The sequence below is a fragment of the Panthera tigris genome, chromosome C1 (genome assembly GCF_018350195.1).
Source record: "Panthera tigris isolate Pti1 chromosome C1, P.tigris_Pti1_mat1.1, whole genome shotgun sequence".
Classification (NCBI taxonomy): Eukaryota; Metazoa; Chordata; class Mammalia; order Carnivora; family Felidae; genus Panthera; species Panthera tigris.
The window spans coordinates 189559949-189584800 of NC_056667.1; the positions used below are offsets into that span (position 1 = coordinate 189559949).

The 24852-nt window shown below is 43.1% G+C and overlaps 1 protein-coding gene and 1 pseudogene across 1 annotated transcript in view; one reads left to right on the forward strand and one right to left on the reverse strand.

Moving 5' to 3' along the window:
* Positions 1-24852, forward strand: part of PARD3B (par-3 family cell polarity regulator beta) — a 1003697-nt gene that overhangs the window by 940632 nt on the left and 38213 nt on the right. The window contains exon 22 of the mRNA XM_042995147.1: positions 6794-6873. Within this exon, the coding sequence (XP_042851081.1) occupies positions 6794-6873 (80 nt within the window). The remainder of the gene's footprint in view (positions 1-6793; positions 6874-24852) is intronic.
* LOC122241728 lies at positions 1259-1395 on the reverse strand (annotated as a pseudogene).

A 24852-nucleotide genomic window follows, 5' to 3' on the forward strand; every position in this document is an offset into this window, starting at 1 on the left:
GGTTTGAGTAAAGCACATGAACACACCATACTGACCACAGACCTTGCCTTGCTGAAGTTCTCAACTGCTTTGGACACTGTGGACCACGCCCTTGTTTGTGAGATGCTTCTCTTTTGATTTCTATGATAACACTCTCTCCCAGTTCTTTTCCTGACCAACTGCTGTTTTAGACCTCCTCAGATTTCCTCCTGGGTTCAACTCATGTTTGCCTGCCCCTTAAATGGTAGTGTTCCTAAGATTATTATGGGTATTCTTCTCTGTTCTCATTGCATGTCTTTTCTTCTGTTCTGTGTCTACGTATTACCCGTGGGCATCCTAATTCTTTTCCAAGGTTTCAGGTACCCATCCATAGGCTGAATGTTTCCCAGTGCTACATCCCTAGTCCAGGCTTCAACATTGCAGACTTTTACACTCAATTATCTATCAGACATCATCATCAGATGTCCCAACTCAAGCTTAATATATCTAATATACTCCTACCCCTACCTTTGCCCCTAAACCTGTCCATCCCTTATTCTCATCTTGGTGATGGTTACCAAACCCAAGTAGTTGCTAAGCTCAGAAAATTGTGCATTATTCCGGGCACACCCTTCCTGTTAATCTTCAGTCACTCTTATGGAACCTGTCCCCCTAATATTCTTATATCACTCCCTTGCCTTTATCCTTTTTTTCTTTTTAGGAACTTTATTTTCTGTCAACCTGACTTTCATTTTGTTTGCCTTTGTGGAAGAGCAGCTTAAGACCACTTCGTAGTTGTCCCTACTCATTTAAGTGATCTGAATAGTGGGAGCTGTAGACCAGTCTTCAGTGGGGGACTGAGCGGTCCAGTCTTCAGTAGGGAACTGTTGAATAGGCACAGAGAACACCTGTGTGCCTTCAGACCAGTCTGCAACTTCAGGTTGTGTAGCAATGAACTCAAGATCTGGAGCAGTCCATTCACCCCAGAATTCCAGCTTGGTCACAGCCTTTTCAACAGCAGCCTGCTCTTCCTTCTCAATCTCTTCAGGATCTCTGTAGAAGAAGACATCCAGGCATGACCTCCAATGGATCCTCGTGGGAAATGGTGCCATGCATGTGCGGAACTTCCCTGGGCCAGTATCCACTCCATCATACCGACTGAGGGAGCTCCCTTTTAGCAGAATTCACCTGGTTGCTCTGAAAACAGAAAGCCCCAAGCAGTTAAGAAGGAGAAAAGCAGAAGAAAATACAGGCCATTTAAAATATTTTTTCATTTTTCCTTAAAGTTCTGACACATGTGAGTTATACCAAGAATTACTATCAAACTCCACTCATTGGGCCAGAGGCCCTTGTGGGGTTGGTAAAAGACTTGCCCCCAATGTAGCACACTACCTACACTTGTGAGTTCATCAACTCCAAGCTTTAACAAAGTGTAGGCCTTTATCCTTTTGAACATCCCCTAGTTTAAAGTTTTTTTAACGTTTATTTATTCTTGAGAGACGAAGACAGAGCACGAGCAGGGGAGGGGCAGAGAGAGAGGGAGACACAGAATCTGAAGCAGACTCCAGGCTCTGAGCTGTTAGCACAGAGCCCAACACGGGACTCAAACCCACAAACAGCGAGATCATGACCTGAGCCGAAGTCAGACATTTAACCAACTGAGCCACCCAGGCACCCCAGAATATCCCCTAGTTTAGGCCTTTATCATCTCTGGCTCAAACTATCACTGGCACCTCCACACTATGCCAAGAATAATCTTTCTACCCTGTAAATATGTCCCATCACTTACCAAGTAGCCATTGCCAATGGCTTCACCATCACCTACGGGTAAAACCAAGTTCCTTGGCATATTAGCTCCTCCAAGATCGGGTCCATGTCTATATCTCTAGAGCTTGGACTCTGGGCTCAGAAAGACCTGATCTTTGTCTCTGATTTTCCATGTACTAGCTATATGACCTTGGGCAAATACTTAGTTTTCTCATTTGAAAAACAGGGCAACCATTGGGGTTTAGGAAGATTGAATGGATTGATAAAAATAAAACATTTAGCATTTTATTTGACCAACAGTAAGTACCAAATAAGTGTTAAATTGTGGTAATGATCAAAGAAAAAACAAATAAATGGAGAGATAGTTCATATTCATGGATAGGAAAACTTAATACTGTCAAGATGTCGGTTCTTCCCAACTTGATCTATAGATTCAATGCACTCCCTACCAAAATCCTAACAAGTTGCTTTTTAGATTCTAAAGAATCTCCACAAACTGATTCTAAAGTTTAGAAGACCTAGAATAGTCAACATAATTTTGAAGGAGTACAAAGTTGGAGGACTGACACTACCCAACTTCAAGACTTACTATAGAGCTATAGTAATTAAGACAGTGTGGTATTGGTGAAAGAATAGACAAATAGATCAATGAAACAGAATACAGAGCCCAGAAATAGACCCAAATAAATACTTATTTGGGTCTTTGACAAAGGTGTAAAGATAAACACAATGGAGCAAAGATACTCTTTTCAACCAGTGGTGCTGGAACAACCAGACATCCAACAAGCAAAAAAATGAATCTAGACACAGACCGTGCACCCTTTACAAAAATTAACTCAACATGAATCACTGACGCAAATTTAAAATTTGAGTAAAACTATAAATTTCTGCTCTGCAATAAACATTGTCAAGAGAATGAAGAGATAAGCCACAGACTGGAAGAAAATGTTTGCCAAAGACACATGTCATGAAGGACCATTACCCAAAAATACAAAGAACTCTTGAAACCCCACAATAAGAAAAGAAACAAACCAATTCAATATGAACCAAAGACCTTAGCAGACACCTCATCAGAGAAGACATACAGATGGCAAATAAGCATATGAAAAGATGCTCCACATCATATGTCATCAGAGAACTATAAATTAAAACAATAAGATACCACTGCACACACATTAGAAGGGCCAAAATCTGGAACACGGACCACCCCAAATGCTGGTGAGGGTGTGGAGCAACACGAACTCTCCTTCATCACTAGTGGGAATACAAAATGGCACTGCCACTTTGGAAGATGGTTTAGCGGATTCTTACCAAACGGAACGTACTCTGACTATACAACCCAACAGCCACAGTATTTGGTATTTACATAAGGGCACTGAAGACTTATCTTCACGCAAAAATCTGCACACAATGTTTACAGTAGCTTTATTTATTATTGCCAAAACTTGGAAAGCACCAAGATGTCCTTCCAAGGAGATGAATGGATAAATAAACTGCGGTACATCCAGACAATAGAATACTATTTAGCCCTAAAAAGAGATGAGATATCAAGCCCTGAGAAGACATGGATGGAACTTAAATACATATTACTAGGTGAAAGAAGACAATATAAAAAGGCTACATACTGTAAGATTCCAACTCTATGATGTTCGGGAAAAGGCAAAACTGTGGAAACCATAAAAAGACCAGTGGTTGCCATGGGTTTGGGGAGAGGGAGGGATGAACAGGCAGAGAATAGAGAATTTTTTAGGGTAGTGAAAATATTCTGTATGATACTAGAATGATGGATACATGCCATACATTTGTTCAAACTCATAGAATGTACAACCCCCAAAATGAAACCTAACGTAAACTCTGGGCTTTGGGTAATGATGTGTCAATGTAGTTTCATCACTTACAACAAACGTACCACATGGGGGGATGTTGATACTGGGGAAGGCTGTGCATGTGTGGAGACAGTGGGATAGGGCCTCTGTACTTTTTCTCTCAATTTCGCTGTGAACCTAAAAGTGGTCTCAAAAAAATAAAGCCGCCTAAGAAAAATGTTACGGTATCGGCAATAATGGTTATAGCCATAATAGTAGTTCCGGTGGTAGTGGTGTGGTTATCCTCTTCCTTCACAGGTTCTGTTTCTTCCTTTACCAAAATCTTGACATTCCCTGAAAACAGAGCGCTTTTCTTTTGTAAATGACTCCATGTTGTTTCCTTTCTGTTCCCTCTACCTAGAATGCCTTCTCCTGCTACTCTTACGCCTTCTCCCCCACAAAAACTTCTCATTCGCCTTCAAATTTTAGAGGAAACTTCAACACCCAAATGAAGCTGTGTTCAACTCTCTCAGGTGGACTTTTGTGTCTGTTTCTTCCGACTCCTACTGCCTCCTCTCTCCTACTGACACTGTAGCAGTGATATCATCATACTGTAATTGTTTGCAGGCCTGTCTCCTCGATATTCAGAGCAATGAAGAAATCCAGCCCTTGTTCACTCCTTTGAATATAGTGCCTAGCATGGCATCAGGATACAGTAGCTGCTCAGTAGTCACTAATTCAATGCTTGCATTAAAGAGGTTGTCGTGTTAATAGCGAAACGCAATATATACACTATATAAATATAATAATTAAATATGTACATTTTCTGTTTGTGACAAACAGAATCATTTTTAAATTTTATGTTTATTCATTTTTGAAAGAGAGATAGAGCACAAGCAGGGGTGGGGCAGAGAGAGAGGGGGGCACAGAATCCGAAGCAGGCTCCAGGCTCTGAGCCATTAGCACAGAGCCCGACGCAGGGCTCGAACCCACAAACCGCGAGATCATGACCTGAGCCAAAGTCGGACGCTCAACTGACTGAGCCACCCAGGTGCCCCCCCTTTTTTTTTATGTTCGAACAGAATCATTTTTGATAGAGAATCATGCCACCCTTCTTTGCCTTACATTCTGCTACTTCTGTGAAGCTTTTTCCCAACACCTTCAGGTGTCACCTGTGCTGTTAGTAACATCCTGAATGACACAGGATCATACATTGTCCTACATCATTATTTAATTATTTCATTTCTGATGTTTGCTTTTCCCCCAAAAGACTGAAACTTCCTTAAGATAAGGATCATCCTGTGCTTTATATGATCTCATATACTGGTAGCTCATCAGGATAGGCACTTGGGTGCTGCCCCCTAGAGACACCAGAATGCTGACTGCATCATTAGGCCAGGCCAGTTCTGGATAATAGTGCTGAAAGTATTAACTTGGAGTTTTGTGGCCATAAGAAGAAAGGTTACTTGTAAATGTCTAGAGCCATACTACGGATACATAAGCATAATGTGCTCCCAACAATCACAATTAAATAATCTTCAGCATAGTTCTGGTATTCATGCTAATTCTCCCTCCCTGAAAAATAGGTTAAAAACAAAGCTCAGATAGAAGAGGCTGAGGACAATAATTGTATCCTTCCCGTTTTTTTTTCTGTACCATTTATTTAACCCCAGCTTGTCTGATGCCATCCTTGTTCCTGATGTTTGCTGGAAAGGACGGTGGTTTACATCAGGGCTTTTATCCTAATGCAGAGAACTCTCAGTCTCTCTGGAGTCGTCTCTACATTTGTAGGTGCAGTCTTTATCCTTCCCCGGGAAATTCACTGGGCTGTTGGCCTCTCAAATAACTCCAGCCACTCCTGTTCCATGTATTGGTGAAATACGAAAAGGCTTTGCAGGACACACTCTGAAGAGCCTCCTGTAATAATTTTGACACCAGGCATAGCCTTTCTTACTCTAAATGAGTGTGTATATTTGCTTTGCAACCCCCCCCCCCCCCACAATAAACCCTCCCTACATCCACCACCCAAGCTGGGATGGAGGTTTTATAGACAGCTAGAACTTTTGGTGGGAAGAAAAGAACTTGCAAGCTGAGTACCACCTGGAAAAATCCCCCCTCCTGACTTGACACTGTTACGTTCTGTGTTTACTAGCCAACTCTCCCTTCCCCCATTACAATGGTCCAGGCGTTCTGTTTACCCTTTCCAGGCCCACTCTGCGAGGGCTGGCCCAGCACGAGAGCAAGCACGTAAGTGATCCACAAAACCACATACATCGACATGAACAGGTGATGGATTGATCAGTCAACAAGAACTTTGAAATACATGTATGTTTTCATCCTGGTTTTAATTGGTATGATAGACGCAGAAGCACTATGTATGAAGTCTTCACGTTCACAGAACCAACATACTTTGTCGAGAACATCCTGGGGCCAGTCACTGCTCTTCAGATCCTCAGAGGTCGAAGGAGGAGACCCGACGAGAGGGGAACACAGAAAGTACATAGGAAGGGGAAAAACATAATAAAGACCAACCCTAGACAGAAAAGAGTTAATGACTTCTCTGTGGTAGTTGCTAAGGGAGAGAACTAAGTGAGATCTGGGGGAGGGAAGGACTTCATGGGAGCTGTGGAGGAGATAGTTGTTTGTCATCAGCCCCTGTTAGTAAAGAAAGGTTGAAGAAGATACTTTCAAAAAACATGGTCCTTGTCACAGCCAAGAGCTGTCTAAGGAGACCTGACACCTACATGTAATACAGCGTCCCGGACCAGGAAAGGCATTGAGTAAAATTGCAAGTCAACTATTGGCTTTAGTGAACAATAATGTATCAATATTGATTCATTAATTTTAAGATCTGTATCATACTAATGTGAGATGTTAGTAATAGGGAAACTGAGTTCAGAGTGAATGGGAACTCTGTACTGTCTTCTCAATTTTTCTGCAAGTCTAAAACTGTTCTAAACACTAACGCCTACGTAAAAGGGGGGAAAAATGGCCCACAGCCTACAGAATATCCCTGGCTTGGTGACAGGAAGGAGTCGGCTTGACAATGACCCTTTTTGAAAGAAGCGACTTTGTTGTTAAATGCCATGTTTGTGGCTTGATCATCAATTCCTATAGCAATACTGAGCTCTTGCTTGCTTTTTCCATGGTTGATTTTTGGCAGGCAGCAGCAGCATTTGTGCGCTGATTATAATTTTGCGATGCATTGTCAGTAACTAGGGTGTATAATGGATCTTCATCTCTAATTACTTTTCTCTCCACAGGTGTCTGGAAAGGGTCCAGATGGGAATGCACACAACATCCGCTTTGAGGGGATGGAGAGACAGTACGCCTCCTTACCCAGGTAGATCACTCAGGGGTCTCCCACCACCAGCTCACCTACCGATAAAGCCTTTAGAGAAATCTACATGAAATAGAAATCTGGCTTTGAAACTGGAATATGTTATAATGTGCCTTACCGCCGTCTGCTACAACCTTCGTGCCATCTTCACAACTGTGCTAATAATTGAAACACTTGTGGGTTATTTTTTAAGGGAAGAAAATAGTATATCATTGCAATTGAACATGTCAGCAAGAATATTGGATACAGAATGGAAATCCTAAGCCATTGCTATAAAAATGGTATTGAACATCCTGCACCAAGCTTAGGGACAATAAAATAGTAAATCCTCTGTCCTAGCAGTTACCTACTAGGAAGGGCGAGCCAACCTTAACCTTGGAGCTTCGTGTGGGTGTTAAAAAGCAGGAGAGAAATGTGAACCTGGGAAGATGTTCTTTGCTTGATTTAGAATCTGACCTGGTATTTGCTGTCAGCAAATATTGCTGAGAGGTACAGACACAGTGGGGGAAGGAAATAATCGCGTGGGAAAAGTTCACTTGGTGATTCTGGCCTAACGTGATCCACTTATGCTGTAACTGAACACCCCTGAAAATGAGATACAATTCTCAAAGGTTTGTGCTCTTATCTGTGAGATGAAGAATAATTTTGGTCTGCTATCAGTAGCACATGACAAAGAGGAAAACTTTCCAAGATTATGTCTAGGACGGCTACTACGGGAGTGAATCAAGAGTGTGAGAATTCGTGAGTTCGGGGGGCGGGGGGGTTGGGCGGGGGAACAAACAAAGAAAGGTTAATGCCAGCCAGAAAACTGAAATGTTACGGAATATCTCCTTTTAAAAAGAAGGGGGAGGATCCTAAATAGAGCTTTTTCATCAAAGTGGAATTGTTGAAGTGTTATCCCAGAGGGAGTTACTGCGTTGAGTTTCACATTGGCTACAACTCTGTGTGGGAATTTACAAAAATACCACCCTGGATATTGCAACAGGCATAGCCTAAGTGACCATCTGCTCTTATAAATAGTATGTTGATTTTCAAAAGTAATAAAATCTCAAATCTAGTGGAGAGCCAATTTTTAACACTGATTGGGCAGAATACTTAAAATACAATATTTTAAAAGCTTCTATACAACTGTATTTTATTTATCTCCCGATTTTCATTTTTTATAGGTTGTCTCCTAGTCTTTTCTCATCTTTGATTTCTTTCCTCTCCTTATTTTTCCCTGGCCTACTATTTTGTTTTCGTTTTAAAAAAATGGAAGTCGTCTCCAAAATTTGTTTTAAATATAACATTTCTGGCTTTCAGTGTTGAAGTGTATGGAAATTGTGGTTAAGGCAGATGGAAAGTAGTATGTTCTTATGAGAGGAAAGAAAAAAAGATAAAACTGGAAACAGTTTGATGTCTTCCTGGCCAACTTGCACCAGACTGCGGAAATGGATTTTTTTTTTTTTTTTGCACAAATCAAAAGCACAGAAATAACATTGAAAATCCTACAAATTTCACTCATTCACTCCCCATCTATCTATTAATCATCTACGCTGTATCAGGCCCCGAGAATATGGAGACTGGAGACACAGTGCCAGTCCATCCTTGGGACCCTACTGTCTAGGACAGGAGACCGCAAATCACCTTTTTATGACAGCACAACAGATGCTTAGTTTAGTAATTATTAGCAGAAAGTCTTCTGAATTTCCAGCTCCTATTTATCTTTACTAATAAGCCCTGAAATGCTCAATCATGGCTGACTTTCAACAAGTCTATTTGAGGATCAAACACTGCAAAGGGAGTTTTCTGACAAAGGCAATGCATTTATGCAGTTTCTGGCCCTGGAGCTATCACCGCAATGCAGGAATTGACAAAATCTCGAGAGTATAACTGTAGCGGGAGGGGAAGCATCTTAGACCAAAAACAATTTTGGCCAGTAGTCCACCCACACCCGTACACGGTGGTAGGAGTGATTAGGATTAGCCACGTGAGCAAACAGAACTTGGTGGCTCCCTGGCAACCAGAAGTTGGCCACGATGGACAATGCATGGGGCTCAGACAAATGCAGGAAAGGTCCCTGGCGCTTGTTTTTAAGTAGAGGAGCCCCACCTCGAGTTTCCATCTCAACATCTAAAGGGGAGATGCAAGGCATGCTCACCACTGTGCTCCAGTCCGTGGGAGGCTCCATATTTACCCAGGAAGAGGCACAGTGCAGAGGCAGGGGACCCACTGCTGGCTTCAAGAAGGTATGCAGACTCAGCTCTGTGTGCCAGTGACGTTTACCCTGGTTTTCTAGTCCTCCCCACCCTGGAGATTTTACTGTTCACTCGACTGAATCACAGCAGCTCCACTGCTCTCCCCCTTTGCCAGGAGCGAAGTCAGCACATCTCTGTAGGCACCGGATCCCCTCTTTGTCAGAGGCAGGGAGCTTTACAATATTTATGGAGTTAACTTTTTAATTAAAAATAGGAATAATTCTCTCTATGGGAAGTTGGTGGCCGACCTTCCAGTGGACTAAATAGGCTACTGACCGATGTGGTTCCCATGTGGTTTGTGGAGAGCATGACAGGAGTTTTAAAGTTGACTCAGTAATATCGATTTATATGTCAAATTCGGAACCATCGACACCCAGAGAGAAAATGCACCTCAGCACCCACCCCACCCCCAGCACATGGAGTTAGTTAGTAGCCCTGATCAAGGGGCACCCTTTTATGCTGTCATGGAATTCAGTCCTCTTCACAGGAGGCTCCCGCAACCTGCTGCCAGAGTAGAAAAGACACTTCGACAAGTAAAGCCAGAGCCCTCGCTCACCCAGGAAAAAGACAATTCCTAGCACTTGGTAGTTAGGATGTTGCCTAAGGCTAAGGGCTAAGGATGTTAAGTATTATTGTTAAGCAATGTTAAATCTTCTGCCTCTGAAGGAAAATGACTTTATTTCTTGTCTCCTGAGGGTGCTGTTTTGGAAAGCAGAGCGGTTGTAATACAGCCTCTACAGCCTCGTTAGCAAACACCAGGCTGTTACCAGGGCCAATGTTTTACCCTCCTGTCCAGCCCCCAGTTTTCTCTGCTGGTAGACACAGTGAAATCAGCATTCTTGCCCGATACAGATTACTACTCACCCTGAGCAAGTAGGGAAGCGGCCATTCCTTAGGCTGCCGTAATGTGTGAACATCAGTGTGTGTATTTTTGCAAACAGCTGCTTTTTCGCTTCAGCCTCCCAGCCCCAGTCTCTTTTCACAGGCCTCTTTGTGGTCAGTCCCTCTAGCAGTGAACTCGCTACTCACCCCAAGCCTCCATTGTTCCCACCTGGCCCATCCCGGGCCCCGTGGGATCCCATTATCCCTTCTCTACAGATGGTTCACTGCACCCGCACAGGACGTTGCTCTTCCGGGCTCGTAATCAAGTGTTGAGGCCTAAGGAGTGAGCAAAAACATCTCTTCTGTGGTCCTCTATATGGGGGCGGTGAGAGGTTGCTGGAAACCCTCATAAAAATGCCTTCATTGGTTCCACTACAAAATGCACATTATGCAACCCCAGCTGGGCCCCTGCTGCTGTCCAGAAGTCCTGTCGGTCGTGCTGTCGACTCCCTTGACTATCCCACAGTGGCCGTTCCAACCCTGTTCTACTCCCGTTGAATTCTGTGAAAATGACTAAACCCCCCCAAGCCCAGTCTCTAGAGATGACCTCACTTCCTCTCCTCTGTGGCCTTGACACATTCAACGTGAGTTCCTCCACTTCTCCCTACAATTCAGATTCGCTGCCTTCACTGACCACGTTGCCTGAGGAGTGACAGCAACGGCATGAACGTGGACTCGGGCCATAATTAGAGCCCCAGCTCTGTCACTTACTACCTGCGTGACTTTGGGCAAGTGATCTAACTGCTCCAGCCTCAGTTTCTTAATCTGCAAATGGGGATGATGTGAGGGCCTCTGTGTGGTCCTGGTGTGAGTACTAAGTATAAGCAAAACCCTTTAGTGAAAAGCCGGCCTGACGTATTGTAAGGATTTTTTTTTTTTTTTCATAATGCTAGCTCTTTTTAATTTTATCTCTGGGGAAGATGTGTTTCTTTAGTGAGTCAAACCCGTACCACAGAGCTCACTCTCACTGGTTTCTCGGGGATCCTGCGCCATCAGCCACTCCTCTCTCGGCTGCACCTTGAAGTCCCTTGGCAGTTGCTTCCCCACCCACCACTACCTACTACTGTAAATGCATAGGCTCGGCTGCACAGTTCTCTGAGAGCCCACAGTGTGGACAAGGGGAGAGCCAACACCTGTGTGGCTATATGCTGGGGGTATAACTGAGACTAAAGGATTAGCCAACTCTGGGGAAGGACCAGTGGTCTAGATGGTCAAAAGCAAGAGGACGTAGCAAACCCATATGATCTGAGTAACAAGTTGTGCTAACGGGCATGCTGGGAGACAGTAATTCTTGTGGATGGGGAGTTTCATATAAGGCGCAGGTGGCCAGACTGCCCCATGCTCTTGACTCTAGTCCATCAAAGAAAGCAAACGCCTCTTCTTGTTCCCAGATTAGGAAGGGTGGCTCATACCTATTGGCTCTATTTCCATACCACCCACTGACACAGCGGGCTCTAACCCCAGGCTTCTGACACTGACGCTGATGCTTCCAGCGGATTCTGCCTCTGGCTCCTTTCCTCATGTAGATTCTCTCTGAGTGGCTGCCTTGATTCCTACAGATTTGGTCCCCAACCTCTATGATGATAATTCCAAAACAAACCTGGCTAACCTTCCTATCTCACTCTTAATGTGACCCCAGTTACAAGTGCCTGCCTGACACCTCCATCCTACCCCAAGATACTTCAAAGTTCCCATGCCAAAACTCAAGACCTCGATGTCATGTTTCCTTAGCTCTTCTTACTTTTAACACCCATGACATTGTTTGGCACCTTTCTTGTGCCACTGAAAATACCCTGCATTAGATTATGATGCTTTGCTGCCCCTTTCTACCTCCATTGGATTATAAATTTCTGGAAAAAAAGGGACAGTGTTTTATACCAATCGTGTTTATACCCACCACAAGGACCTCACATAGGACCATGTTTATAACAGGTTTTTAATACATTGGCCTACAGATGAAAATAGATTTTTTTTATATGGGTAAATTATGAGAAAGAATTTCTTCCAAGTTTTCTCGACTGTTTGTTTCAGGACACTGTTTGCCAACATAACACTAATTTTCATGAGAATGTCGCTTTTCCCTGAAATCTGTAGAAGTCCAGGCTTCTAAATGGTCAACTCTAATTGAGCATTTACTATGAACCAGGCCCTGTTCTAAATGCTTTCTGTCTACTGACTTAGTGATCACAGCAGCCCTGTGACTCAAGAGCAACCCTTATTATTATCATCCCCATTTCATAGGCAAGAGCACAAGTAAAATTGCCCAAGTCCAACAGCTAGAAATGGCAGCGTTGGATTGGAACCCAAGCAGTCTGGCTGCAAATTTGTACATTTAACCCCTGGGACTAAAGTTATCCAGTTCAGAGTCAGAATCAAAATCTGTGGGGGTGCCTGGCTGGTGCAGTCGGTGGGGCATGCAACTCTTGATCTCGGGGTTGTAGGTTCAAGCCCCACGTTGGGTGTAGAGATTACTTTTTAAAAATATTAAAAAAAAAAAAAAAAGAATATCCTTGTTCAGTAGAATTATATGCATACTGACATGTTTAAAGATGAGGGTCATGATATATGCAGCCTAAGCCCAAACAGTTAAAACAAATTTTACAAAAAAAAAAAAAAAAAAAAAAAACCCAAAACCAGGACTCAAACTGTGATTATCACACTCCCTTGTATCATTTGCTCACCTTCTTGTCTTTCTCACTAAACTATAAGTACCTTTGAGGACAGGGACAATGTCTTATTCATCTTTGTATATGACACAGAACATTACTAATATACAGGTTAGGTAATGCCTTTCAAACATCTCTGTAATGCTGTCATAAAATCAATTCTCTTCCCATCCCCTGGGGTCCTTCCCTTGAAATATGAACAGTTTAATGCGTAATTGTTAGATGAACATTAAGCAATATACTTTGTCTACCAAAAAGGGAATCCTGTTTTGTTAGAACACTCCTGAGAGTTGAAAAAGCAGTATCTGCAAATTGGTACTTTGGTTCTTTAAGATTAAGAATAATATCTACCCGGAAGGAAAAAAGTGACAATACATTTTCAGGTGAAAAGCTGCATGAGCGTTCCTGAGGAGAGAGTGAGACTCCCTTTCCCGAGATTGATGTGGGACACAGGCCTGCTCAGGCTGTATTTGGCTTCCAGTCCTGATGTTGCTCTAACCCATATTACATAAATTACTTGAGGGGGAAGGAAATGTGTCTCTAATCATCTCAGGCAGCTTTAATTTGGCTGTGTAATGAGAAGCAACATACTAGTACTGATTTCGGGTAGAAAGAGCAACTTTAGAAGGAGCAAACAGCTTATGCTTGCTTCCTAGGAACCCAAAATAAACTTGCTTTCTAAGTGTGTTCCCAGTGTTTTGGTATTGGGCGGGATTGTGTTCAGATCAGAAGAACATGCCATAAGAACATACTTCCGCTGTAACATTTCAGTTGGTTCATTTTGTCAGCCTCAGCTTTCTTGTCTGCATATGCTTGTGCCCACCCGGGAAGACTCAATCACAAGTACACCGCTAACTTTGAAGCTTGCAACATGCACCGTGCCACCTCCATCGTATTTTCCCCGAAAGCATTTTGTCTAGGCATCCCCGGTGCCCTTGATTGTCATTTGCCTCGCTGCCTGAAGACCCTCTCCCTCCCTGATCTCTCCGGTTCTCTTCGAGTTAGCTTCCGCTCTGCTCACAGCTACTCGATTTTCATTTGCCAAACTTGCATTGTTTTATAGCACTTGCCAAGCAGATGGCAGTGGCATTCGAGTTCTGCAAAGATTTCCACCAATGCCACAGTACTGGTCTTTGCTGAAGCTAAGCTAGATCGTGATGGAGTGAGTGCACTGACAACTTGAGCAATCAGCACACTAGGTGTCTATGTGTGTGAGTGCGTGTCTGGCGGGGGTAGGGGTTCAGGCGTCTGGGCCCGTGGAAGTGGACAAAGTCCTCAGGTTGCCTGACTGACTGCTTCTCTCTGCCACAGAGCCAGTGTGTCAGATAAGGGGCTTCATGAGAATGTCTGCACTGCTCCAGGCGGGCCTGGCCGCAGTTGCTTGTTCAGCCAGGGTCTGAGCCCATTCCGGCTACTTCTGCTCCGCAGGGCACTAGACAGGGGCCTGCTGCGCGTCATCGAGATACGGCTAATCCTGGCCAGTCTCTCTGACACCTACCTCCCTGGTGGCACAGCTTTATCTGAACTGCCTTTCCGTGCGTGGACAGCCACCTTTCAGTGCTTCTGTCTGTGATCGCTGCCCTGACTTTGGAGGGAAGCTCAGACGGGCTGAAGATTCTGTCTAGATGCTATCTCCTGCATCCGCCTACCGTACACTGTAATGCCTCGTGAACATCAGGGAAGCTCTGTTCTCCCACCAGAGCGGGGTGAGCTTCTCGTCCTCTCTCCTCGGGCTCCTGTGCTGAAAACCTAGTCTCCGCTTCCCCGGCCGGCCGCGTAGAGTCGGCCGCTTGTTTGCTTCCGCTGACACCACCTCACGCAAGGCAGAGGTCAAAATGATGAATTGGGGCGATTTAATTCTTCGGGAGATGAAGATATCCCCTTTGTCAACTCAAACTTCCTGAAAAATGCAGAAAGCCCTAGCAGGTAATACTGCCTTAAGATGCCAAACAGCTGAGATCAGGGGGTTAATGCTGCCGCCGTATCATTTTTATGTCACTTAGTTCCTCAGATAACAGTCCGTGGTAATCCAACTTCTCATCATTTCCTCATAGCCAATATATCCTTGGTGCCAGTTAGAATATTTAATATTAGTTATTCAGTGGAAGGCCTCCATTACGAGTTTAGTTACACGACACACGATTTAAAACACGTTAAGACCCATTACAGTACCGATGTCCCCAAAACAGTTTTAAGTGAATCTTGAGGGACCACATATGTTAAATTCCACAGATCTTTACTTTTCCCTCATCTTCTCCAGAAAATTCTAAACTATTCCATCACTGTTCGTTAGGTAGGTACTGTTTTTAGAGGAGGGGGATGTGCCTGTTATTTCAACAGTGCCACATCTGACATTACCTTGAACTTGAAACATGTTAAACTTGGTAAGCTGGCTTCCACGATTTCCCTCCTACACATATTCGAGTTTTAGCCTTTATCTCCCACTTCTCCAGCCAAAGGAAAAGGAAAGGTTATTTTGTGTCTAGGCAGCTGCGTCATGGAGAGTGTTGCTCTGTCTCTAATTTCTCATATTCTTTGGTTATTCTTGATGTTTTCCAATTTCATTGTCGCTCCACCATCTGCCACCAGAGCGTATGGCATTGGAATCACTCTGGTAGGTTTCCTGACCCTGCTGAAGTGCTTTGCTTGATGCTTGCACGCTGCACCTGCCTCCCTCTGTCTTTTGCATCTCTCCAGCCATTTGCTGCTGTCCCCTGCCTGGCCCAAGTTCCTGAGTTTGTCCTGGCTTCAACTGACTGCAGGCAGAGACACTCTGAATGAACCAAGTGTATTCATTCGTCATCGTATCTGGTTTGTATGTGTTTGGGAGGGCTATGTTTTATGATTATTTAAAAGAACATTACATCACTGAAACGTGCAGGCATCTGGGATAAAGAGCGAGTGCCTCCCCAAATGTGTGAGTACATGATGTCTTCACCAGGAATAATTAAGAGTAAAATCACTAGGTTTAGTTTCCATTTTTATCACCAAAATCTGCATGCAGATTGTTTCCAAGATGTCATGTTTACTCCTAAGCTAGCCAATTGTATATGAAAAGAAAATCAAACTAAGAACAATTAAAGCAAAGGCATAAGGGGAGTGATGTAAATTTGTGGGACACCTCCCCTGTGCCATGCATTTTATATGGATTGTCTCATTTTCTCCTCACCATCCAGCTGGGTAGTAGTCATTATGATGCTCATTTTGTAAAAGAAAAAAGTCCATCCTTGAAGTGGCAAGATCAGAATCAGAATTCAAGCTCAGTTCTTTCTGGTTCTCACGATCTTTTTTTTAATTTTATTTTATAATGTTTATTCATTTTTGAGACAGAGATGGACAAAGCATGAGCAGGGGAGGGGCAGAGAGAGAGGGAAACACAGAATCTGAAGCAGGCTCCAGGCTCTGAGCTGTCAGCACAGAGACCGATGTGGGGCATGAACCCACGAACTGTGAGATCATGACCTGAGCCAAAGTCAGACGCTTAACCGACTGAGCCACCCAGACACCCCTCAAGATCTTTTTTATTTCATGTTACCATACCACTAACACTGACAAATCAAGGAGAGGCTGGGATACAACAGCTCTTTCCTTGAGTAATGTGAGTTCATGGGAAGGAAGATATCCTAGGCCACATTAGAAATACATTCATTGCTTCTTAGGGCTCCAAAGAACACGGAAAATGTTGAAAGCTGCAGATGGTGAAAAAATAATAAGATACAGTAAGACAAATAATAGGGAATTTATGGGGAAAAAGAAAATTACTTTTGAAGCATACCATTTTTATTCATATATCACTAAGTTTTCCCTAAGTAAAAACAAGATAGCCACATTTTCCTTACGACAATTATTCTGTTCCTGTTGGGAGCATAAATACGGCTGTAAATGGCTCCACCTAGGGCGGTCCACCCCAAGTACATGGACCGGGTTCCCAGCCCCCAGATGGCTCTCCACGCTGCCTTTTCACAGAAGCACTGGCCATGGGGCACAGGGGAGGACCCAACACTTGGCAAGCATTTATTGTACTCTAGGAACTCTAGTGGTGCCTTAACTCTGACCTCGTTTGTTTCTAGTAACAATCCTGAAATAAATTTTATCATCCCTATTTTATAGATGAAGAAACTGAGGCTCAAAGATGCAAAGTGATACGGCCAAGTTTGCACACAGAATAAATGGCAGACTTTGGATAGTCTGGCCCTTTCTACCTCTGAAACCTCTAGAATCTTTATAAATCAAGCTGTCTTGTGCTAGGCTGGCTGTGAGCAAGCAGAAGAGAAGCATTCAATGACTATCCCTTACTGAGGCCACATTTGCTATGCTGACCCCACCCTAAATCACTGCAGCATATAACGTTAAAATGAACAAACCCCTAATAGGCACTCAAAATTACTAAGAACAGCAACCATGAACCACAGAGCTCCCCTTAGCATATATAAACACCCACCTCCTTCCAGCTGAAATATCTTTTAAACAGTGCCTCTTTTAAAGACTGCCTCTTTGTTATGCTAGTGTTTAAAAAATCTACCAATCGGTTCCACTTCAGCAATTTTCATAGCCAGGGAAGTACTGTTGCTTCTTTCACGGTATAGTCCTGGCAAATCCTCAGGGGACATGGCTGAGATGTAAATGCCAGATAACTGCGGAGGGATGGCATCAGTTTACTGTGTTGCTTCAAGTCCAGAGAAGAGAACTTTGGCAGTCAGTTACCACGGAGGTGCCACACGAGCCCATCTGTGCCCTGGATTTCATGTGACACAGGCCCCATAACCTCAGTCATTGTGCCAGGAAACACCTTGGTCCAGCTCCATTATTTCTAGCAAAGGCAAACATTTGCAATACAAATGTGGGAAGGGTTGGTACAAAAAGAGCAGCCTCCAGAATGTGTTCTTGCTTATATTCCAAGTCTTCAATTAAGTCTAGATAGAAGTGGTTGGGGCTTGTCCCAATGGAGGGCTGTCCCACTCAACAATCAGCAAACCTGACCCTTATGGTCGAACATGGAATGACATGTTCAATAGGTAGGAACCTGGCAATTCTCACTGGCCACTCTCCACCAACAATACGCTCTGGGGCACGATAAGTCGCCTTTAAACTTGGCCATTGCTTGAAAGTGAAGACAGGGTGGTGACTGTTCAGATAAGGTTTCTGCCCACTAATTGCTCGCATGCGGCTGAGGCAAACACACACCCATTTCCAGAAATGATAGTGTCTGACAGCCTGGGTTTTGCGAGGTACTGGAAAGAGCTGTAATTGTGGCAGCAGACGTCTAAGATGGAAAATAAGCACATTGAGCTATTTTAAGGAGTTTGCCACAATGAAGTTTTTCTTCTGGAGACAGTCCTATAAAATCAGGATTGGGGTTTGTGTTTGATCACTTTCCACTGATATGTTGGTGCTTTTGACAACGTATGCTGAACGGTCTAGACTGTGTAACACCCTTTTACAGTCTTTTTTTTTTTCTTTTCTAATATCCAGAATCCGGTCCGTATATAAGACAGAGATTCTAGGGGCACCTGGGTGGCGCAGTCGGTTAAGCGTCCGACTTCAGCCAGGTCACGATCTCGCGGTCCGTGAGTTCGAGCCCCGCGTCAGGCTCTGGGCTGATGGCTCGGAGCCTGGAGCCTGTTTCCGATTCTGTGTCTCCCTCTCTCTCTGCCCCTCCCCCGTTCATGCTCTGTCTCTCTCTGTCCCAAAAATAAAAGAAAAAACGTTGAAAAAGATTAAAAAAAGACAGAGATTCTAGCCAATATTTTATGAGTGATTTCCGGATGCGCTGCTTGTAATATGGCCAGGATGATGTGAGGACTGCTTTCTGTGGATTGGTGGATTGGTTATAGACAAGTCACTTATGTGACCACCTTGTCAACAGCTTGAATTCCATAGTTTGTCCTCTTTCTGGTCACTTCATTCATATGATCTTTTTAAAAACCCAGGTTAGTCCTGACTTGTTCAGAGCTAACTGTATGATTTCATAGCCTAAAGAGATGAGCTAACAAAGTCATCTATGTTTGCTTATTCCTTCATTCAACAACTATTTGCTGACCACATACTAAATACAATACACTCTGTAGGCCTTGAAGATACAATAATAAGCCCACAAGACACAGTCCCTGTACTGTGAAGTTGTAATCGAGTGGAGAAGATAATACAGAGAAAACATAAAATTGCAGCTATGCCCCTCATGAAAAACAAGAGGTACATGATTCCAGAAAATATGGGAAATTGGCCTGAATCAAGGGACGGAGTGAGACTTGAGCTGTGACCAGAAGGAGGTTAGAGAGAAGGAATAAGGCACCTTCCAAGCAGAAAGAACAACATATACAAAGGCCTTGTGGTAGGAGACAGCACGGCGAGCCAAGAGATTGAGAAAAGACCGTGTGGCCAGGAGGGAGATGTGAGAGCGTATCGGAAGTCAGCAGAAGTCAGACCACGAGTGCTTAGTATGTTTGCATTTGTTCAAACGCTAATTAGAAACCATTTGTGGGTTCTGAGCAGGAGGAAGACATGGTCAGACTTGCGTTTCAAACATTTTTTTAGCTGCAGGGTGGAGAATAGAGTGGAGGGATGAAAACCGGTTCAAAGGTTATTGCTGTAGCTCAGGCGGGAGATGGTGGGGCGTACGAGGGTGAGGGTGATGACAGCAGAGATGAGAAAGATGGTGGGAAGAACTGACAGAACGCGATGATGGATGGCATGTGGAGCTTTGGGGGGTGAGCGAAACCAGGTGTCAAGAACGAATCCCCACACAACGACGTGGGTAGCATGGTACCGTTCCCCAAGAGAGGAAGTGCTGGGGGAGGACTAGGTTTGGGACAGGGGGAAGATCATGACTGTGAGTTGGGACATGTCTGGATTTGAAGTGCCTTTTAGACTTCCAGGAGATCCTGAAATGTGCCGTAGAGATGGCTCAATATGGATGGGAAAGGCGGTGGCTAATCCAGGATGTTAGACATACGTATACTCTAGAACACAGAAGACCCCAGGGCATATCAAGGGTGATGATGTAATAAACCACAGAGCCTCATCCTCAGAAAGTACAAAAAGAGGCAGGTGGCCAGTCAAATTGCATTGGCCTGGCCGTCAGTGTGTGGTTGTGACATGTCTTCCTTGCTTATATGGGCAGCAAAGGCTTATCTGTCACTGTCCGTGTAATTTCATTCTGGAAATTATACTTTTCTCAAGTAATAAGAGTTGGTGACTTAATGCCATCTGGCGTTCTATGACTAAGCATAGCTCTGACCCCATAAAGTGTAAGCATGAATATAATAAGAAACAGTGGAAATCATTCTGGTAATTATGCTTTCCTTATAAAACAACATCCTTGTTCTTCAGAAATATGCACCAAAAACTTCAGGGGTAAAAAGATGCAAGCCTCCAATTTACTCGCACATGGTTCCAGAAAGAATATGTATGCATAATGATATGTTTGTGCATGTTTATATATATGGAGAGAAAGAGGGGCATGGAGGGGAAGGGAACAGACTGGAATGCAAAGAGAACGAATGATGACGTAAATGGGACGAAAGGTGAAGATGTCGTAAATCTGGAGAAAGGATACAGGGAATTCCTTTTACTCTTATTGCAGTAGCAACAACAGCAATAACAAGGAACAGTGGAAGTTGACATAATTTTCTGGTGCAAACTCAAAAGTCAAAAACGTCCTCATTCTAAAGTCTTAAGCTGGGTTTGCCCCAAAAGCAGACCCTGGGACCAAGATTTGAGTGTAAGTGATTTTACTAGGGAAGCGATCCCAGGAAGTATTAGAAGGAGAGTGAGGAAGAGCAGGGAAGAAAGCCAGTCTATACCACATTAATGAGCAGGTTACTGCCATAGGCAATGGGGATCAGTTCCGCAAGGACCCTCTGGAAATGGTATGGAACGCATCCACACCTTGTGCCACCTGAGAGCACGGATGTTGCAGAATTTGTCTTGCAAGTCCTGTTTGTCATTGGCTAAGGATTGCTCCTGAAGGAGCCAGCTCCCCAGCACTTCTGCATAGCTAGAGCAGTGGCACAAGGAAGCCTTAAGCCACGAAGCACAAATATGTGGAATAAGTCCGACAGTGGACCTGAAGTGCTGGTGAGTTGGATGGGAGCAGGCAGCAATGCTACAGCGAGTGAGTGTCAACTCCCAGGGTCAAAGTGGGTCAGTCCCTGGTGTCCTTTTACAAGAAAAAAATACATAATTTTTAAGAAGCTCTAGAAAGTCTTCATGCGTTCACTGTATTTTTGAGGTAGGTGTTGTATGAACTGGTCATGTGTTATACGGAGCACAGTGACTGATGATAGGATTGACAGAGCCTCCCAAGAGCGTAACCTCAGAAGAATGTATTTCCGGGTTCTCTGTTTCACTCAAAGGTACAATTCATCAAAATGATGTCAAGTCTTTGATGAGTTCATCTTCCGTGGAGTCCATGTTTAAAACATCACTGAAACACAGCAGCACCTCCGAGAATACCAAAATACAAAAGCCTCGGGAAAATGGGAATTTGGTAGTTAGGTGCCTAACTCAAGCATGCCCATTAATGCATGACGCAATTTGAGAGTCTGCGGTGACTTTACTTATGATGATGGCTGTCAACACATATCTGGTCAAGTTTGCATGGATTTCAACAGGCCACCTTTGCTCCAATTAAGAATAGCAAGAGCTTGGCCAAATGCAGGGACTAGTCATAGAGCCCTAGCCGTACTGCACCTGTGGTCTCAACCTTAGCATGAGACTTTATGGAGATGTCAGTGTTGTATCCATGGAGCCTATGCAACTGGATCAATCACATCCAGTCATTTAAGATGCCTAAGCTCATCTTCCTGAGAACAAAATGTATAGGTTACAAATCATGTGGGCTACAGGGTAAGTTCCTAACGTGTAATTATTAAATCAAAGAGTGAACATTTGTAGGGTTCTTGGTATATATTGCCAGACTGACCTCTAAAAAGGTTGTCCCAACTTACACCTCACCAGCACTGCATATAAAATATTTTTAACTTGTTTCAATGTAATAGATTAAAAGCTACCAATTATGATCACAAATTGTTTTAATTGGCAATTCCTTTAGTTGTAATGAAGTTGAATTTTACATGTTTATGGGAATTTTTTTTTTCAGTCTGTGGTAGCTCATCTATTTTCATATCTTTTCTATCTTGGTGCTCAATCCTTCTTGATTTACTAGAGCTCTTCGTATATTAAGGATATTAACACTTCGACGTATGTTAATATTATTTTAATTTAACTTTAAATTATACTTATGGTAGATAGGAGTTTCTAATTTTTAGAAGTTAAATCTTCGATCTTTTGGTTTATGATTTGTGCTTTGCTTTTATATGTAAAAAGTTATCTTCATGAGATCAAATACATTTAGCCTATTTTTCTTCTAGCTATTTATGATTTCATTTATTTCTTATTTATTTATTCTACCACAGGAATGCTTTGAACACACATGTCATCCTAGGCAGTAAGGTACTTTCATAACATAGTTTCAAGCAGTATTGGCCGTGATATTGTTGTAATCACAAAAAATACATGATGGTCTAGATACCCGTGTTAAATGGCTTTGTACAAATAATGCAGAAGACACCTGTGCAATTTATTGACATGCATCAACCAGTCACATTTTTGTTTCTTGCTCTCACCGCAGTGAGGCTCTATGTCAGAATACACAAGTGCCCTGAAGCATTCTGATCTGGACCGTTGGAACATGATACCATGACACCAAATCTTCAGTGTCCTAGGAGTAGTTAGGATCACCCAAATGGGATCCTTTCTTAAGGTGGCACTTCTTCTTGCAAAAGGTGCACTCCTCTCTTTGACCCTCTGCCAGCTGTTGCAACTGACCCTCCGCGGCATTGAACATGGTGTGACTGTTGAGCTGACACACACACCTTGCATCCCCTGGGATATGCATGCTGTGTTCCTCAGATGCGCTTGATGAGAACCCCAAGTGTGCTCCCCAAAGACAGTACTTACATCATTGGACGTTGCTCTTTGACTTTCTGTGAGAAAGAGACGTAGTTCTACCAGAAAGAGACTTATCTGGAGATAGTACATGTTATTACTTTGGCTAACCCAAAGGAACTGTGAAAGGGGTCTTAATATAACATATGTAAATTGTCCACTGATAGGTTTCAGGGGGTCCTCAAGTTCCTGAAATTACATGCCATTTTTGTTTTTAGAAAGAGAGAGAGAGAGAGAGCAGGCAGGGGAGAGGGGAAGAAGAAGAGAGAGAGGATCCCAAACAGGCCTCATACTCAGCACAGAGCCCGATGCAGAGCTCTATCCCACAACCCTGGGATAACGACCTGAGCTGAAATCAAGAGTTGGACGCTTAATCAACTGAACCACCAGGCGCCCCCAATTTTTTTGTTTATTTATTTATTTTGAGAGAGAGAGAGAGAATAGGAGAAGGGAAGGGGGGGGCACAGAGAAATTTCCAAGCAGGTTCTATGCTATCAGCACAGAGCCTGACAAAGGGCTTGAACTCACAAACCATGAGATCATGACCTGAGCTGAAATCAAGAGCCAGATGCTTAACTGACTAAGCCACCCAGGCACCCCCCCATCCCAGTTTTTTAATGAATAACATTTTGGGCATATTTCTGAGGAAAGGAGTGAGTGAGAAAGTTTTATGACCAATGAGTTTAAAACTTACTGAATGGGGGGGGATTTACTGTAAACTCTTCTTAAAAGGGTCATTTTAAAAAATCTTCCCCTTATGATTTCTATGTGGCTGGCATTTTTCTTTCAATAAGACAATAATGTCTTTATAGAGAATATTTCATTTGTAAAATTTATGAGAAAAAATACCCAAACAGTAGCTTACTGTGTTGAAGGGTGTCTTCAATATCAGAGTGAATGTAATTGTTTTAGCAAGAAAATTTATTTTGGTCAACCTTTTAGCCACCCCCCCCCCAGCATAATGTGTATATATATTTCTGTTTTGGACCCTGCCTTTTGTGTGCTTTTAGAAAGTACAAACCCTTCCCAGCATATAAATCCCAGAAAGCAGGATGGATGGCATGAAACTCTTAACCGGGCACCCGCATCACAGGACCTGCTTATGTTCCAGAGGCTACCTCTGTGTGTTCACCAGTATGACCTAAAGAAGAATTTACACATCCTACTATCTTCCCAGCTTTTGAGAGGTAGCATTCTACTCAAAGAGGGAGTACAGAGGGAGAGGAAACACTCAGGAGAAGGAATAACAACCTTCTTTGGGACACAAAGTACTACGTCAATCCCACTATAAATCTTAGCAGCATAAAACCACAGGAAACCCAAAGAAAGTAAAATACTAACATTAAACCCCAGCCACCCCACCATGTATAATTTAGATAAATAATCCATTTAACATATGTAGGATGTTGTAATACAGTTGTTCATGTGCCACTGGTAACGGTTTCTATTCGAAAAAAATAGAGACGTGAGTTGCTGATAGATGACAAATATCCTTTCTTCATCCTAATATTTAAAAGCTGAATGTCCTCAAATAAAATACTGATCAATGGCTAAAACTCCAAGGGCTGCTATCTCTCTGTCTCATAATAAGGATTTGTGGTCTAATCTAGCCTTTTCTTGACCTTTTTCCCTAATGGTGGGATATTAATAAGAGAAAGATGGTTGCATAAAACATCCCCTGAATGTGAATGTTTTTTACATATGAGTAATTTCAGGCGGCCAAAGATGGAATGAGCTAACCTGAAAGTAACAAACTGCTCACTGTATCCGCCAAATTAGGCTTAATGCTGAAAGGCATTCCTTAAGAAGTCAAGAAGGCCGGGGGTCAAGACATCAGGCCAGGGAGTGCAGCTGTCAGACCACCTTTTGCAGTCTCCAAGGGAGTAACCAAAGAAAATCCAGCAAAGAAAATATCTCAAAAAAATCAACAGAGAGAGTAAAGCAAAAATAACCAGATGTCCCAGAAGACTCTATTGGTATTATGAAGAAGGCTAGAGCAGGGCTAACAGGGTTTGGATTTTATCAACCTTACTAATAAAAGTCACTTGGCTCTCCATCGAGAAGAGCAGTTGGTACAATATGGAAAGGTTTTAAAGACCATTAATTTCTTGAAATGAAACAGCTGGCCTTATTGGCTATTAAATAATGAGCCAGATTCTCCCCAGTGCCTAAGTCACTTTCTAGTAGTAAATTAGTCATTTAGGGAGGCACATTAACTCTTTAAGAAGATTAGAGTTCGATTTAGTGCA